This window comes from Papio anubis, chromosome 8, assembly GCF_008728515.1.
Source record: "Papio anubis isolate 15944 chromosome 8, Panubis1.0, whole genome shotgun sequence".
Classification (NCBI taxonomy): domain Eukaryota; kingdom Metazoa; phylum Chordata; class Mammalia; order Primates; family Cercopithecidae; genus Papio; species Papio anubis.
In genome coordinates this window covers 89,563,130-89,580,775 of record NC_044983.1, presented here as the reverse complement: position 1 = coordinate 89,580,775, position 17,646 = coordinate 89,563,130, and the positions used below count along the sequence as shown (strand labels likewise).

General features: G+C 42.1%; 1 protein-coding gene across 2 annotated transcripts in view; it reads left to right on the top strand.

Annotated features, from left to right (window-relative positions):
* CDH17 (cadherin 17) overlaps positions 1-17,646 on the top strand; it is an 80,417-nt gene that overhangs the window by 33,388 nt on the left and 29,383 nt on the right. For both annotated transcript variants that reach the window (XM_021942500.2, XM_021942501.2), the window contains exons 5-12: positions 509-647; positions 2,929-3,087; positions 3,193-3,392; positions 6,169-6,300; positions 6,611-6,761; positions 11,131-11,346; positions 14,915-14,991; positions 16,908-17,099. In XM_021942500.2, coding sequence (XP_021798192.1) covers positions 509-647; positions 2,929-3,087; positions 3,193-3,392; positions 6,169-6,300; positions 6,611-6,761; positions 11,131-11,346; positions 14,915-14,991; positions 16,908-17,099 — 1,266 coding nt within the window. The remainder of the gene's footprint in view (positions 1-508; positions 648-2,928; positions 3,088-3,192; positions 3,393-6,168; positions 6,301-6,610; positions 6,762-11,130; positions 11,347-14,914; positions 14,992-16,907; positions 17,100-17,646) is intronic.

Below are 17,646 nucleotides of genomic sequence, written 5' to 3'. Positions count from 1 at the left end.
GGAAGAAGCAGAAGGAACCAATAGCCAGAAGCTGACTAAAAAGATCCTTCTCCCTGTCTTTCTCCTTTAGTTTTCACGGTTGGTATCTGAATACCTACGAAAGGCAGAGAGCTAACTATGGAAAAAAGAGTGAGATAAAAGCTTTCTGTCTGGTACTTCTGCTGCAGGCCTTGCAGGCTGACCACCATAATGGCTCTGGAAGAGAACTCGACACTTTCATATTCTCAGGGGTCACAGTGCTCTTGTTTCATGGACTCCAGCCATCCAGAATAGACGCATGTTCAGTGTCCAGAACACCCTGCTAATAGAAAGTCACCGTCATTATTAGCCAGGCTTGACTGATACAACCCCTATTTTAGCAGCTCCCAATTTGGGCTTTTGTGAGTTCTTTCTGTCCTACAGTCACCAGGCCATTGGTTCTTTGAGTTCTAATTTCCTTCAAATGATTTTCGGGCATGTGACATGAAGTTCAGTCTCACCAACATGGTTTCCTTTTCCTCAACATCAGGTTGCAGCCCTGGATGCTAATGGAGCTATAGTGGAGGGTCCAGTCCCCATCACCATAGAAGTGAAGGACGTCAATGACAATCGACCCACGTTTCTCCAGTCAAAGTATGAAGGCTCAGTAAGGCAGAACTCTCGCCCAGGTAACAGGCAGGGGCCAGAGATATTTATGGAAAGATGGAAGGGTGTCAGGTGGAAGGGGCAGACTTGTGTGGCTAACGGCTGCAGCTGTCACTCAATAAGCACTATCTTACCCACATTTCATACTGATCTGGGAGTTGTTTGACTATCTCTATTGCTCCAGAGCATGGTCTCTCAATGTCTCAACACAGCACTACGTATTGACATCTTGGGTCTGATCATTCTAGTTTTGGTCAGAGGCTATTCTGTGCCTTGTAGGATGATTGGCAGCATCCCCCTGACCTCTATCCACTATGTGCCCCCTGCCAAGTTGTGACAATAAAAATGTCTCCAGGCATTGCCAAATGTCCTCTGGTGGGTGGAGGGCACAAAATCCCAGCACTTTGGGAGGCCAAGGCGGGACGATCACTTAAGCCAGGAGTTTGAGACCAGCCTGGGCAACAAAGTGCGATCCTGTCTCTACAAAAAATAAGAAAGTTTGCTAGGTGTGGTGGTGCATGCCTGTAGTCCCAGCTAGTTGGGAGGCTGAGGTGGCACAATCACTTGAGCCCAGGAGATTGAGGCTGTAGTAAGTCATGATCACACTATTGCACTTGGTCTGTGCAACAGAGTGAGATTCTGTCTCAAAAATTACCCCCAGTTGAAAAACACTTTTCTAGGGTGGTCTTAAAGATACTTCAGAGCTCTAGAACACTCTAGAAAGCTGAGCTTACTCCCCTGTATCTTCTCAGGAACCTCCATTGATATTGTCACTGGTGGTTTCCAGCTCTTTTTTTCTCTTACATCCCATCTATGGCTCAGCCCTTTTCTATGCTACATTGACCTTCTACCTTTCACTTCCACAAGAGCTCTTCATTAAGGAGTGAGTGTGTCCAGCAGGCACCTAGAAAGAAGCATCACCTCCTAAGAGTTGCACAAAACATAAATGAATATTAGACTTCAGAGTTCTCAGAAATATGGTTATACCTATCAACATTTACTGTATTAGAAATTTTAAGGATATTCATTTAAAATAATACTAATCAAGACTTGGGGCCATTTGCATAATCCCACCATCAAGCTTCACTTCAAGTTACTTAATCTTTTCCTTCTCTTTCTTCAATGCCTGCCTCTGAGAATTCTGGGAAAAAATTCACTTCACTTTACTATGTGGAGTGATGTCCCTGTCCCTGAGGCTGCATACCAAAGACTCACACAGACTCTGCTAAATGTGAAGCCTCCAGGCCATACCTTTTCTATCTTCACTAATAGAATCTGCTAGAGAAGTGGCTCTCAAACTTTTTGGTTTCAGGACTTGTATATTCTCTTAAAATTTACTGAGGACTCCAAAGAACTTTTAGATACGTGGGTTATATCCAGTGGTGTCCTGGTAAAGGCTTAACAGCTATTTTTCTGGGGGGACAAAGCTCTGATTTGTAGAATTTTCCAATTTCCATGTTACAAATACTCCTACCATGGCCTATTTCAAGTACCATGGCCTATTTCAAGTGACCATTGGTATTAATAATTGATATACAACATTTCTGAAAATTCAACAACTGAGTCTCATGAGGCGTCTCTACTACATCACTGGTTATATCTATCAACATTTACTGTATTAGAAATTTTAAAAAATTATAATTCATTTAAAATAACACTAAACATGTTTTAATGAAAAATAATTGATTTTAAAGACAAAAATAGTGAGAAAAATGGCATTGCTTTAATCTTTGCAAATCTCTTTAATGTCTGGATTAATAGAAAACACTTGGATTCTCATGTCTTGTTTCTACATTCATTCTCTTGCCATGTGCTAGTTTAGTTGAAGTATATGAAGGAAAACTAGCCTCACACAGATATGCAGTTGGACAAGAAAGGAATATTTTAATAGTATTTTCAGATAACTGGACATTCTTTAGTACTATACCCAAACTCAATAAATTGTGGTTTCCTAAAGATTAGTTGCAAAGTGAAATCAATATCAATGCCATATTTTCCATTCTTTTACACTAAAAGTCATTAAATTATCTTGTACTTTAAATGGATCTTTTACACATACATGACCTTTAGCTTTACAGAGCGTTTGAACAGTTTCAGGGACCCTTAGAGGTTCTTGGACCAGACCTTGAGAAACCTTATTTTAGGGAAGGGGAGTGGGATAAATATTTATTTCCACACTGGTGTGAATTGTCCTACCTTTCCCTATTATATATCTACTTTTTACATGGAACAAGTAGCTATGGTTGGTTTGGGTTTCAATTAATATCTTGTTTTTTTTTTTTCTGGTTATGTTTTGTTAAACAGGAAAGCCCTTCTTGTACGTCAATGCCACAGACCTGGATGATCCGGCCACTCCCAATGGCCAGCTTTCTTACCAGATTGTCATCCAGCTTCCTATGATCAACAATGTCATGTATTTCCAGATCAACAACAAAACGGGAGCCATCTCTCTTACCCGAGAAGGTATGTTCAGGGGTGCCCTGGTAGGACTGTCTCAGTCAGAAAAAGGGAGTTGGGTCTGTCCCTTCCAGAGATGCTTCCTATTCCTTTCTCCCCTACTTCTCATAGGATCTCAGGAACTGAATCCTGCTAAGAATCCTTCCTATAATCTGGTGATCTCAGTGAAGGACATGGGAGGCCAGAGTGAGAATTCCTTCAGTGATACCACATCTGTGGATATCATAGTGACAGAGAATATTTGGAAAGCACCAGAACCTGTGGAGATGGTGGAAAACTCGACTGATCCTCACCCTATCAAAATCACTCAGGTAGTACCCAAGCCCAAGTAACACTGACAGCCAACTAGAGAAATGGCTTCACTTTGTAGAGACCCACCATAAAGGTCTTCACTGATACACTTATTAGATACATTTTTGCATAGCATGATTATAAAGCCAATTATATAGCCTCTGACCCCGAGTCACTGGACTTGACCATGCCTCATGGGCAGGAAACTTGGATGCAGATACTGTGTTAGGCCATTTTTGCATTGCTATAAAGAAATACCTGAGGTAGGTAATTCATAAAAGTTTAATTGGCTCATGGTTTTGCAGGTTGTTCAAGCATGGCTCTGTCATTGGCTTCTGTTGAGGGCCTTGGGAAAATTACGATCACAGCAGAAAGCAAAGGGGGAGCAGGAGCATCACATGATGACAGTGGGAGCAAGAGAGTTAGGCGGGAGGTGCCACACACATTTAAGCACCAGGTCTCATGTGAACTCAGAGTGAGAACTCACTTTATCACCTAGGGCATGGTTCTAAGCCATTCACGGGGGATCCGCCCCCATGATCCAATCACCTCCCACTGGGCCTCACCTCCAATACTGGGGATTACATTTCAACATGAGATTTGGAGGGGAAAACATCCAAACTACATCAGATATATACTTTTGCTTTCAGAGAGAACTTCACTCACCCTCACCTTAAAAGTAGACAACAGTGACGTTTGTTGTTCCCTGTTAGCAGTGTGGGATATGGCTGCCCTGCAGTGGGTCATATATGGTGCACACATTGTATGTATGAACATGGTTTGATTTGGGGGTTGCAAATAGTTTTGAAAGGCTGCTCATTCTTATTGTGGGAAAAATCTTGACCCAATAGACTTGTCCCATCATAGGCTGAGGGACAGAGATAGGACTGGCTAGGGGTAAAAGGATCATAGTAGGGAACCTTTCCCCTTGGAAACTCCCCACACCTGGCATTCTGTCTCCTGCGTGTGCCTCTCCCCTCTGTTCAGATGCTCCTACTTCCCCACCTCTGTGGCATGTGCTCTCACCATGGGCCCCTTCCTACCTTAGCTCCTGGAAATTCACTCTGGACTCCACCCAGATTTGATATTTTCTGGAAGCCCAGGAAATTTCTCCACATGAAAGCTGTAGGTTAGTGGGACATCCCTGGATTTGGAAGCAGATTAACAAAATCATATTCCTGTTCCATTACTTAAATGACTGATCATAAACAAGTCATTTAACTATTCTGAGCCCCAGTGTCTCATCAATAAAATAGGGATAATGATTCAGTGTTTTGTGAAGATTAACTGTGATAGTATCTGTAAAAGTAGATAAAATTATTAGATATTAAAAGATAAGAAGTACTAGTCTGTGGTTCCCCTAAATTTTTTTAATGCTACTATTGTTAAGGGGCCCTGGAATGGCCTATTCCATCATATTTATTGAGATGGGCCCAGGGACATTTATTTATTGAATGTTGAATTAATGAACTTCAACTTCAGGAGGGAAAAAAAAGGAAGAACAGCAGAAAGAATTCTGATTTCCCAGTTAGAAAGAAAGCATGTCAACACTCATTACCATGAGAATTTCAGATTGGTGGCCTAGACTAAAGTCTTCGTAGCTGTTATTCAAGTTACTCCCATAGGGATTTGTAAATGCTGCCAAGAACTCATGCTTAGTTGACTTGAGGCTGCCAAGAAAACATTCTAGAGTGTCTACCCAATTTTCAGGCCTGGAAAAAATGCTCTGGGTGTTCTGAAACCCAAAAGGAGAGAAGGAGAGAAGGAGGGAGGGAGGGAGGGTGAGTGGAAGGAAGGGGGGAGGAGAGGGAGGAGGAGGGAAGCAGGGTAGGGGAGAGGAACTCAGGCTGAATTTTTAGAACACAAGAGGAGCCCACTTTATAACCAAGCAGGTAGTCTTTGCGTGGACAATGCATGATGCTTAAATAATTAGCAAGGGACAAAGTTGCTTCTGTGATACCGTCCCAGGCTGCTCTGAGAATAGTTTATTGTGAAAATTTCAACTAGCAGTAGGACGTTGGGCAAATCACTTAAATTTTTTGTGCCCTAGTTTCTTCATTGTAAAATGGAGATAACAGTAGTCTACACTTCAGAGGACTGTTTGGAGATTAAATGAGATAACACATAAATATGTTTAGAATTGTGTCTGGCATGTGGCAAACTTAGTAAACATTATTGATATATCAGACCAGGCTCTGTCTATATAGCAAGTAGATTGGTCTTACTTGTGTTATTTTTTATTTTTGCCAGGTTGTTTACAAACAACCCTAGGAATTGGCAGTTATTCTCATCCCTGAAGTCTCTGAGGCTAAAAATTTAGGAAAGGAATGTCCTTATTTTTGTATCTTTTGTCTTACTTAATGGCATGGAGAAGATTTCAGAGTGGCCTCTATTGCCCCTGTTCATCTTCATTGTTGAGTGTTAGATGCTCACCATACATCACGGCTTGGTCCTCAGACACTGCCAACTACAAAGTACATTTTGTTTCTTAACTTGATGGTTCATGGATAGAAAGTTTTCACAGTCAGACTTCCAAAAGAAACCCTGTAGAGGGTTTGTGAGGAATTGCTTTAGAGAAGAAACATTTCCTGGTGTGCTTTTTTCGAGCAATATAACTTGGTGGGGAGAAACAGGCTTATTTTAGATTAAAAGTGAAAAATATAATTCAGTTGTTATAAGAAACCACAGACATACAAGGTTGTCAGAGATTTCAAATTGAGAACCAGAAAATTATTTCCTTTCCAGTTCTCTCAGTCCAAATGTAGCTTTCCTCACAACTGACTTTGGGTCCTGTAGGTGCGGTGGAATGATCCCGGTGCACAATATTCCTTAGTTGACAAAGAGAAGCTGCCAAGATTCCCATTTTCAATTGACCAGGAAGGAGATATTTACGTAACTCAGCCCTTGGACCGAGAAGAAAAGGATGCAGTGAGTAAAAGAGAATAATTTCACAGGCGACAAGACAAAGTCCTATGCCCATCTACAGTTGAGAGCAAAATGGATTTTACTTTAAAAACACACACACACACACACACATTTCAGACTCCAGCATATTATTGGTTTTCAAAGACATGATAATTTTCACATAATTCTGACCCATCTCATTTTTTTTATCTCCCCGTTCTAAGTGAATTAAAAATAAGGGAGTAAATGACATAGAAATGAAACAGTGATTTTCTCTGTCTTTGGCAGAGGGTGGTGGGTGAGTCTTGTCTTAACTCTGACTTTCCTGTTGTAGTATGTTTTTTATGCAGTTGCAAAGGATGAGTATGGAAAACCACTTTCATATCCACTGGAAATTCATGTAAAAGTTCAAGACATTAATGATAATCCACCTACATGTCCATCACCAGTAACCGTATTTGAGGTCCAGGAGAATGAACGACTGGGTAAGAAATGAGAGCTGCCTAATGCTGTTTAACTTCCCTGCATTTCTCTCCTCTGCTGGGTAAAATGTGAGCAGGAGACCTTACTGGGAGTCAATAATCCATGCCTTCTACAGCATGGAGGTTGACTGTACCTTGGGAGTCATGTAGGGACCGTATTTGGGATCAAACGGTATCTGGATAGTATTCTTAAATTGGGGCTTTTATAACTACCACTACCACTACTATCATTATCACTATTATTATCACCCTTGCCACTATCATTAGTATCACAGCCACCTACACTAGTATCTTATATACATGTATATAGAGATATCTCATTTGCAGGATTTCCCCATACATTATTTGACCTCTAATAATCTCATTAAAGAGATAATCTCATCACATTTGCCAAAGAATTTAAACATTTACACCCAAAGTCAGACAGACACCCTGCAAGAAGTAAGCAATACCAGTGGAAGTTGACTTTTGACCCTTGGGCACCCCTCTCTAAGAAGCTGATAATATAATTCAAGAGGCTGCTAGATGAAGTCAAGTCCCATCTATTTTTATCATTTTTGCTTCGTCTTGCTGTTTTCTTTTACTGTGTCCTGTGATAGCTTTTTAGTTTTTCTATAGGAACAACTACTGTCAGAACATTATAATTTCTGGGAGTTTTATGGCTTCTCTGGGTTTGGGACAAGGCTTGTCTATCTCCCCCTTGGCGGTGAGCCCCTTGACTGAGCAGACTGGCATTTCTTGAAATGTTTTGTTCTGTTGTGCTGTGTACATTTCAGAGGCTTTACAAGTGTAGCAGCCTCACGACTATCATTTCTAGAGCTTTGCTGCCCTTGTGGGCAGATCCTCCTATGCTTTGTGGACGGGCTCATATTTTCTTTTGGTTCCCCCGCTCCTCACCAGACACCTCTGACAGAGTGGGTGCCTTCCCGGAGGTTTGGTGGGTGCTGCTGGAGTGGCTTGCTCACACTGCTCATTATTTTTCTTCTTGCTGTCAGGTGTCATGTGGCTACCTTTTGTCAGCATGTTCTGTGTCACTGTGTTCTGTGCAGGTCCTCTCTTTGATTGTTTTCAACTCCTGCCACAACAGGGAGAGTTAGTGCCAGCTTGAAGGATTTCAGTTCATTATAAGGAAGAATCTTCTCACAGTCACAATTGTGTAACAATGGAATGTGTAACAATAGCCAACAAACACGTGTGCCACCACCTTCTTGGGAAATCTGGGATGTTCTGTGACACTGAATAAAGGTGGAAAATCTTGACAACCTTTCTTGACCTGGACATGACACCTCAAGCCTCTTTTACATTGGGCCAAACATGTACTGCATTTGTTACCTATTTCTGCAAAACAGATTGCCCTAAAGCTTGGCAGCTTAAAACAACAAACATGTATTATGTCACAGTTTCTGTGAGTTCGGAATCTGGGTGAAGTTCAGCTGGGTACCTCTAATTCAGAGAGTTCTGAGGGAGAGGGAAAGAGTACAACAGAGCAGGAAAGGACAGGCAAGATGGAAGTCAATCTTTCTATGACCTAATCTTGGAAGCGATCCCATCACTTTTGCCATTAGAAACAAGTTGCTAGGCCCAGCCTGCACTCAACAGGATGGGGTTATGAAACAGTACAAATATCAGGAGATGGGGGTTGCTGGGAGCCCTTTTAGAGGCACCTACCTCATCTGGGAAGAGGACAGTGCTGGTTTTCTTAAGACTGAAGAAGTCATTGTTGGTAGAATAAATTTTGAAGGGGCTCAGCATGCTATTTGCCTCTCTAAAGGTGAGAATTTATTTCGTAAAAATATTTCAGAGTCTTTAGTGAACCAAGAGTTCTTATAAATCAACTGAGCATATTCTATATGTGTAACCTGAAAGAGGTACAAGACAATGCTCCTACCTTGTGGGGACTTACTGTCTAGCTGAGCTGACAGGACATGAGTAGGTGAAAATATTCACAAATTAAACCTTGATAAAATAATTAGGCCAGGTGCAGTGGCTCATGCTTGTAATCCCACCCAGCACTTTGGGAGGCCAAGATGAGCAGATCACTTGAGAAGAGTTCAAGACCAGCCTGGCCAACATGGCAAAACCCTGTCTCTACTGAAAAAAAAAAAAAAAAAAAAAAAACCTACAAAAATTATCCAGGTGTGGTGGTGCACGCCTGTAATCCCAATTACTTGGGAGGCTTAGGCATGAGAATTGCTTGGGCCTGGGAGGTGGAGATTGCAGTGAGCTGAGATCATGCCACCGCGCTCCAGCTCGGATAACAGAGTGAGACTCCGTCTCAAAAAAAAAAAAAAAAAAAAAAGGATTCTCCAGTGTATTTACATTCTCTGGTTTGGTATCTTGTGGGACTTGTGTCCCCAAGTCTTAGCAACACTAACATTTATTCTTGAATCCCACTTGCCACCAAGTCTTATGTATTCACACAGAAAATTTAGACTCTCATAAAAGCCCCACCTCCCTAAATATTTCTGCATATTTCCAAGATATGCTACATATACTCCTGTATCAGTTTGAGCTGCCACTTGTTCCTGGCCTCAGTCACTCAGAGACATGGTTTCTTTCACTTCCAACTGATCCACAAGTCCTCTTGGTGCCTCTGGCAGCATGGAGGTTTCCTGTGAGTGAGAGGAGGACAGTGTCCTCAGTTTCTTGCTCACTTGCTGAGGGGATAGAGCTATGGCAGGGCTGCTGAGACACCAAAGGACCACAGAATTTAGTAAGACACTCTTTCATCCCAGCATACAGATACTTTTCTTGCAAGGGCATATGCATGCCATATGCACTAGACACGTATTCTCTTCTGTCCTATTTCTTCTGATGGTCCCTGCATGCAGCCCATGAGACACATCTGCATGTGTCCAGCTCTACTGTAGATATAACATAGGTACTTTCTTTTTCCTCCCCCAACCCAAAACCAAAAAACCTCTAAATTTCCATATGTGTCAGTAGATGCAAACTGTGTCAGTGGATAGGTGAGAGGGTGTAACTACACAAACGGGATGAATTCAAGTTTGAGCTCCTACGTGGGATTCTTGCTGCATATAAAAAGACCCACAATTCTCACCTCCCAGAGTAGGATGGTCTGGAAGCTGTCGAAACTCGCCCAGAGCTGGGTGCAGAACCAAGTCATAGCCACTGGCTTGTAGAACTCCCTGGACTGAAACCCTGACAGGAATGAAATACTTAGGACCACAAACTACAACATGGCAGAGAGGATCCTGCCTGGTCTCTGCCCTGTGTTATCTTTGGTGTAGAGTCAGTCTCTGCAATTGTTCCATGAAGTTGCTTAGAGGCAATCTAGGGTTGGCTTCTCTTTGTTTAGTGATACCATTTGCCATGTGTATTAGTGTCCTAGGGCTACAGTAACAAATCACCACTGACTTGGTGGTTTAAAACAGAAATCTGCTCTCTCCTAGTCCTGGAGGCTGGAAGTCTGAAGTCAAGGTGCTTGCAGGGCCGCATTCCCTCTAGAGTCTCAAGGGGAGAATCTTTCCTTGCCTCTTCTGGCTTCTGTTGGCATCTAGTGTTCCCTGGCTACTTGTGGCAGCCTATCTCCAACTTCCGGCTTCCTCCTCCAGATCATTTCCTCCTGTGTGTGCATCTCTGTGTTTTCCTTCTTACAGGTACACCTGTCATTGGATTTAGGGCTGCCTCTAAATCCAGGATTCATCTCCAGAGCCTTAACTAGTGATATCTGTGAAGGCCCTATTTGCAAATGAGTCCCATGCTCAGGTTCTGGTAAACATGAAGTTTTGGGAGGGAGCACTAGGTGTTACAGGCTGAATGTGTCCCCCATGCCCACAAAATTATATGTTGAGGTCATAACCTTCTGTTCTAGGCTACATGTTCCCCCTCCCCGAGATTCATAGGGTGAAATTTTAACCCCTAGTACCTCAGAATGTGACTATATTTGGAGATAAGGTTTTTAAAGAGGTCATGAAGGTAAAATGTCCTTACGGTGGGCCCTAATCCAGTATGACTGGTATCGTTATAAGAGGAAATGTGGACATAGGGAGGTTCAGACGGAAGGTGCTGTGAGGGCACCGGAAGGAAAAGACAGCCACCCACAAGCCCAGGAGAAGCCTCGGAAGAAACCAACCCCTGCAACACCTTGATCGCAGACTTCTGTCCTCCAGAACTGTGAGAAAATAAGTCTCTGTTGTTTTATCCGTGATACTTAATGACAGCCCTGGCTGACTAATACACTATTCAACCCATTACATGATAGGATGAGAAGAATCAAAATAAATCTAAGAACGTTTGTCTGCTATCCCGAGTTATTCATGGTGTTTTCTAGGAATGTGCTTATTCAGTGAAACTATTTTAATTACATGGAGACTGTAATGGTTGGATTTCCTTCTTTCCTTCCTCATAGGTAACAGTATTGGGACCCTTACTGCACATGACAGCGATGAAGAAAATACTGCCAACAGTTTGTTAAACTACAGAATTGTGGAGCAAACTCCCAAACTTCCCATGGATGGACTCTTCCTAATCCAAACCTATGCTGGAATGTTACAGTTAGCTAAACAGTCCTTGAAGAAGCAAGATACTCCTCAGTACAACCTAACGATAGAGGTGTCTGACAAAGGTTAGTATCGCTCCACTGTCTTGAGTACAAATCATTGTTTTCCTTCTAGCTATGACTTACTTGCCTGCTCTAATGTCTGGTATGTTATAAAAGGATGCCATTTAAACCTTCTTTGCTTCCTTTGTGAAACACACATAACACAGAGATAGCTGGTTGAACACTGTAAAGGCCAGAGCTGCAGCTCAGGCACCATTGTTGTGTTGGTTTGGGTCCTATGAGAAGCAGATGCCAAAAGGAGATTAAATATACAAGGATTTTATTGGTGGGGAGCCTGTGAGAAAAAATTGCAGAAGGGCACAAAGAAGGCTGGGAGAGTCATCAGACCAAAATGCAAGCCTAATGCCTGACCCTGAGTGAAGGGGAGATGGAGAAGGAAGGCTGCTGGGAATGTCCTAGACTAGAACAGTCTGAGGAAAGCTCGGCACAGCTGTTGGGGAGTCTAAAGGTGGCTGTCAAAGGAATTCATTGTCTTTGAAAACGAGCCTTACCATTGCTGCTTTTCTCAGTCACTGGCTGTGGACAGTCCAGAGGAGGTGAGGTCTCAGTGCGAATGTGGTAATAGATTCCAGAGCACACGGTGGGGCCGTCGTCAGTTAACATCCTGTTGTTGGAGGTCTGCCAGGCACATTCTGCAGACCATGATCACAAACAGGAAAACTAATTGTATTTCCCAATACTTGCTTTCAGACTGAAAGGGCTCTACTGTAGGAAAGTGGAGGAGAAGCGCATCTTTCGGGAAGTTCTGTCTTATCCTATCAGCTTCTAGTTGGCCATTTGACAGTATCAGGAGACATTCTTCCCTATACTCCTTACACAATTGCAGAGCAAGTGGTTCTTAATCTCTGTTGGGTCACAAGAGCCTTTGAGAATCTGATAAAAACTATGCATTCTCAATCAGTTGCACACATTGTTAAACAAATAAGCACAGACGCATAAAATACATGGATTCAAAGAGAGACTCATTTCAAGGACACTCACACTCCTAGAAGGTCTTTTGAGTTAACTCATACTGAATCTTTGATTACCATATAATTCAGTAATTGTTCTGTTGGCTGACACAGGTATGGAGAACAAATAAGAAACGTTTCACACTGTGCTTCATGTTTCTCTCCTTGGCAGGGATATTGAGATACTAGGCAGAAGCCAGGTTTAGTAGGGCCCCAATGCAGAATGTTTGAAACCTAGTAATTTGACAAATATTAAGGCCCTAATATTTGTCTAGCATTATTGTAAGAGATAGAACAGATGTAAGTATAATAAATCTTCCCTATCCACAACAAGCTAACAATTTCACACTCTCAGCAGTCCATTCTTTCAGCAGTTATTGCACATTTACCTATTTGAGGCACCATGCAAGGTATTGGGGAGACATAGATGATTCTATCCTCAGGGAGCACTCATTCTGGTAGAGGAGATGGACACGTGAGTCAGTAAATTGCAAGGAACTGCACAAGGTAGCCCATGAAGGAAATAAGTGACTCAGTGGAGGGAGAGAACAGGTACAGCTTTCTGGAAGAGGTGTCTCTGAGCTGGCCTTTGAAGGATGAATATGACAAGTTACAAAATCATGTAGGGCTTATGGGAGAGTGGGAATCCATGTGGAAATGCATGGGAACCTGGAGCAATTTGAAGATAAAGTTTAAAGTGGGAATCAGATTACAATTGTTTATTTGCATGAGTAAATCTACAGAAAATATGGACCAGATGATAAAATATATTCAAATACGTGTGTGTGTTGATACAACTAAACATTCAACTGTGCACTACAGAAAACTAGAGACTAGGTTATAATTAACACAGTTTTACATAAAACCAGGGAGAGCCTTTTACCCAGAAAGGCCCACTGCTGGCCAAGCGAGGTGTGTGCAGAGCAGTGAGCCAGTGGGTTCCGGGTTTGGGACCACTCCAGTCTTCAGCCATTCTTGTTGCCTACAAACGTTCTGAGGACCAGCCCTAACTTCAGTCAATATCCACTTGGTTGTAATTGGATTGTTAATAGATTCTGTCCCTGGGATCATCTCCAGTGCATTGAGTACCCGCTCAAAACTACCTGGGAATATTAATCAGGATCCCAGCAGGAAATGGAGGCTCCCCTCAGAGAGTTTAAAGAAGGGATTGTTTGCAAAGGTTGTGGGCAGGGTTAAGGGAAACCAACAGGACGTGTAAAGCACAGTGAGCAGCATTTTCTGCCCTAAAACCCGAAGAAGTCAGGGAGGCGAGCATCCCCCAAAGGAGCAAGGCCTGTGCCTGTCACTAGAAGAGGGCTGTTGGCAACAGGGGTGTGACACCCCCAGCCACGTTCTTCCTATTCTCCCTCCAGTCTTTTGCCAGGCCTCCCATTGGCAGAACCCAACTGTTACCCTCAGGGTGAGGATGTGCATTGATGTAGTTCATAAGATCAGCCCCTTGGGCTACAGAGCACAGACAGAGGAATGGATGGTGGCTGCAGAGGGCAAAGGGAGCCTCTGGGTTTGAATCCTGGCTCCATCACTAGTTAGTTTGTGTGATCCTGGTCAGGTTACCTGAACTTCTCTATTCCCTGGGTTCCTCATCTGTTAATTAAATGGGAATGACAGTAGCACTATATCATGAAGTTATCATGAAGATGAATGAGTAACTCGGGTAAAGCAATACTGTTGCTGGTATCTAGAGGCCACTAACAATTGTATTATGATGAAAACATCATTTCTGTTATTCACATTTTACAGATAAATGGAGTGAGGCACCCAAGCTCTCGCATATATGCTAAGTGGCAGAGCCAGAGTCCAAACAGTGAATTCCAAGCCCAGAGTCTTAACCATTATATCTAACCATGGTTAGAACAACAGCAACCCCACAAAGAACCTGTCATTTTATTTCTTGTTCTGTCTCCCCCAGGCATCCTGTCCCCACCTGTACTCCACACGTATCTGGAATCTAGCTGAAGCTGCTATCTGCCTAGGTCTTGGAATTGTGAAACCCATCCCTGAAAGCCTGGGTGATTTCTCCAGGGATCCAGGAGCTACCTCTGTCCCCACCTTGCTTCCTGCAGGCTGCGTAGCCAGACTCTTGTGAATAGCTAATTGTGCCAGTTCCTCCCTTACTTAGAAGATAGCAGGCCCTTGAACCTCCCCATCATAGTAGGCAGAGCAGATGTAGGATGGATGTGTTCAGACAAGGAGAGACAGCCACTGGGATGCTCAGAGAAGGCTTTCTGGAAGGATAGTTTTGCTCTGGACTTTAAAGATTACATAAGTTTCACTAGTCAGAAAAAGACTGCTTCACAAAAAAGCCATCCTGCTCAGGAACAGCCCGTACGTAACTTTACTTAGGAGGACAGCAGGTGGACAGCAATGAAAAACCCAGAAAAATCTCTCTTAGATCTGTCTTTAGCCACGCTGCCCCACACATGGTGACCACTTGGGTACAGGTGGGAAGCAGAGAACCCACTCTCGGCATAAATTGCATGTCAATTGCAAAATTGTGGCTATGGCTGTCACTTCACTTGCCAAGTATTTTCTTGTGGATTTCTGATTTTAATGCATGATTTTCAGTGAAAATTTTTATGACATATGACTTTGGTTTTCAGATTTCAAGACCCTTTGTTTTGTGCAAATCAACGTTATTGATATCAATGATCAGATCCCCATCTTTGAAAAATCAGATGTGAGTAGTTGTCATTATTTTTCTTTACTTTGTTCATTTTACTTGACCCTTTCTTCTGGGATAAAGACACAGACAGTAGCTAGGAAAAGTGCCAGACTTAACAGGTAATCTTGATCAGTGCACCAATAACCCAGAGGCCATCTTCAGTGAAAATCTTTGGGGGAACAATAACACTACTATAGGTGTCTGGGAACATTTGTTTATAAACTCCTGCCAATAGCTCATTTATTCCAAGGGCTTCTTAAAAACAACAACCACAGTCTTTGTCAAATTGAAAAAAGTTGAATGGCGGCTTGCAGTTTGTCATTATATATTTTTGTGTATAGGACAATAAATAGATTTACTGCTAGGTCTCAAGCATTTTTAGTCAAAAATTTAATATTTGGAATATTAGCAATTTAATTTATAATAATTGGGTAAGAGAAAGGAAGAAGAAAAAATTAATCTATGACTTAAGCCAAAGAAAAATGTGTCCAAGACATTTGAGAGAATTCTAACTGGACAGAAAGAAAAAAGTCAATTTAGAACCTCAAGAAAAATGCAAATTACTATTTTCTTATCATTGATAGGGCGTTCAGACTTGGTGATGACTTTATCATTGTTTCCCTTAGGAGGGAAGTCTCTATTTATTTTGAAGGAGCAAGAAGCCCATTTGACTAGACTGTTATGTTATTTTTGAAGTCAGTTATGAGGCAGCCCAGAGCCCTGTGATGATGTTCATAAATCAAAATAGGGACAAGGCTGTGACAAAGAAAGGAATTGATTTATGAGGGGGATAGGGGTGGGAAGAGGTGTGAGTGGATATGTCTTGTATAACAGGCACTGAGGTTCAGCAGGCATCAAATAACTCATTTCTTCTCAGCCTCCATTCTCTTGGGCATTTGATCCTTTGCTAACTTTGTGACCTCCTTGCCTTTTATCGAGACAGTGTTTTTTAGATTGAGGATAAGAATCCTGCACTTGAGGTCTCAGAGCTTAAATACTTATCTGGAGACAGAGAGAGTGAACCTGCTTCTTTCAATGCCGTGGTCCTCTCTCCTGATCCCTACTTAGAACCCTCTTTAGAATCATAATGCGAAGAGAGACGATCTGGGGGATTTTTAGCGGAGTGGGAGATGGTATAGGCCAGTGTTCAAGAGAACAGGCTTTGGAGTTGCACAAACATGGCTTTGAATCCCAATCCTGTGACCCACTAGCTGTGTGACCCTTGGTGGGTTTAACTTCTCCAAGCCTTTGCTCCTCGTAAGTGGAGATGGTAACATAACTACTCCATACGATGTTTTGTTGCTTTTCTTTACTGAGCACTTACTATGTGCCAAGAATTTAGGAGCTTTACATGCATTGTCTCCCTTAATGCCCACAGCAAACATGAAGTAGTTTCCATTACTATTGTCTTCATTGGACAGATGATGAAACTGACACTTAAAGAAGTGAAGTAACTTGCTTCAAGCCACCCAACTAATAAAAAGCAAGCCTATGATTTATATTCAGGCTGTTTAACCCTAAAGTTCAAGCTTTTAATCAACCTCCATTCATTGGTTGATTTTAAGAATTGATTAAATAATGTATATAAAGTGCCTACCACCTGATAGATACTCAATACATGGTGGCTATTTATATCATTACTACTACAATAATTAAGTTATTTAACAAATTGGATATAGAAGGGGGAATTTGTTTTAGAATCCTACCAGTAGCTCTCTGAGATATTGTGTTCTTTGGTACAATGGATATCGGCTCATGAGTATGACTGATGTTAAAATCAACTGCAATATATTCATCAATAGGAAAAAACATGCCCCATGAAGATTGATGCAAACTATGACTTGTGTCTATTCTGAAACCAGAGAGATAAGTTTGTCCTTTGGCTTTGATGACAACAGACCTCATTGTTTCCTTCTCCATTTTCTCCTTAGTATGGAAACTTGACTCTTGCTGAAGACACAAACGTTGGGTCCACCATCTTAACCATCCAGGCCACTGATGCTGATGAGCCATTTACTGGGAGTTCTAAAATTCTGTATCATGTCATAAAGGGAGACAGTGAGGGACGCCTAGGGGTTGACACAGATCCCCACACCAACACCGGATATGTAATAATTAAAAAGGTAAATAGCCCATTTATTTAATATAATTTGTCTTTGTTTATGGGTAAATTTACTAATGACAGTGTGAGGATCTATAAGCAGAGGTGATGTATTAGCAGCCGCCTCTCAGGCATGGTGATGGGTTCCTGGATGCCTGGATTCCTCTTAGTCATTCCTGTCTTCCTGACAGACGGAAAGTCAGGGTTCTAGACCTGGCTCTGTCGCTAGTTAGCCAAGTAAATTTTACAGGGAGGTAATGTCACATAAAATATATAAAATGCAGGATGAACAACTTTTTAGTATAAGTGTGTTCCTTGCAATATTTGGGACACACTTATACTAAAAAGTTGTTTGTTATTTATCTGAACTTGTTCGAACTTAGTGATTTGTTTTTTGTTTTTGTTTTTGTTTTTTTTTTTGATGGAGTTCAGCTTGTCACTGGCTGGAGTGCAGTGGTCGATCCTTGCCTTCACTGTTCACTCCCTGCTTCCTCTTAGCCCTGTTGACTCCGCGCCTGCCACTTCGGCCTTCGCTATTTATTTTTAGTTTCAATTGCAGCATGATAACC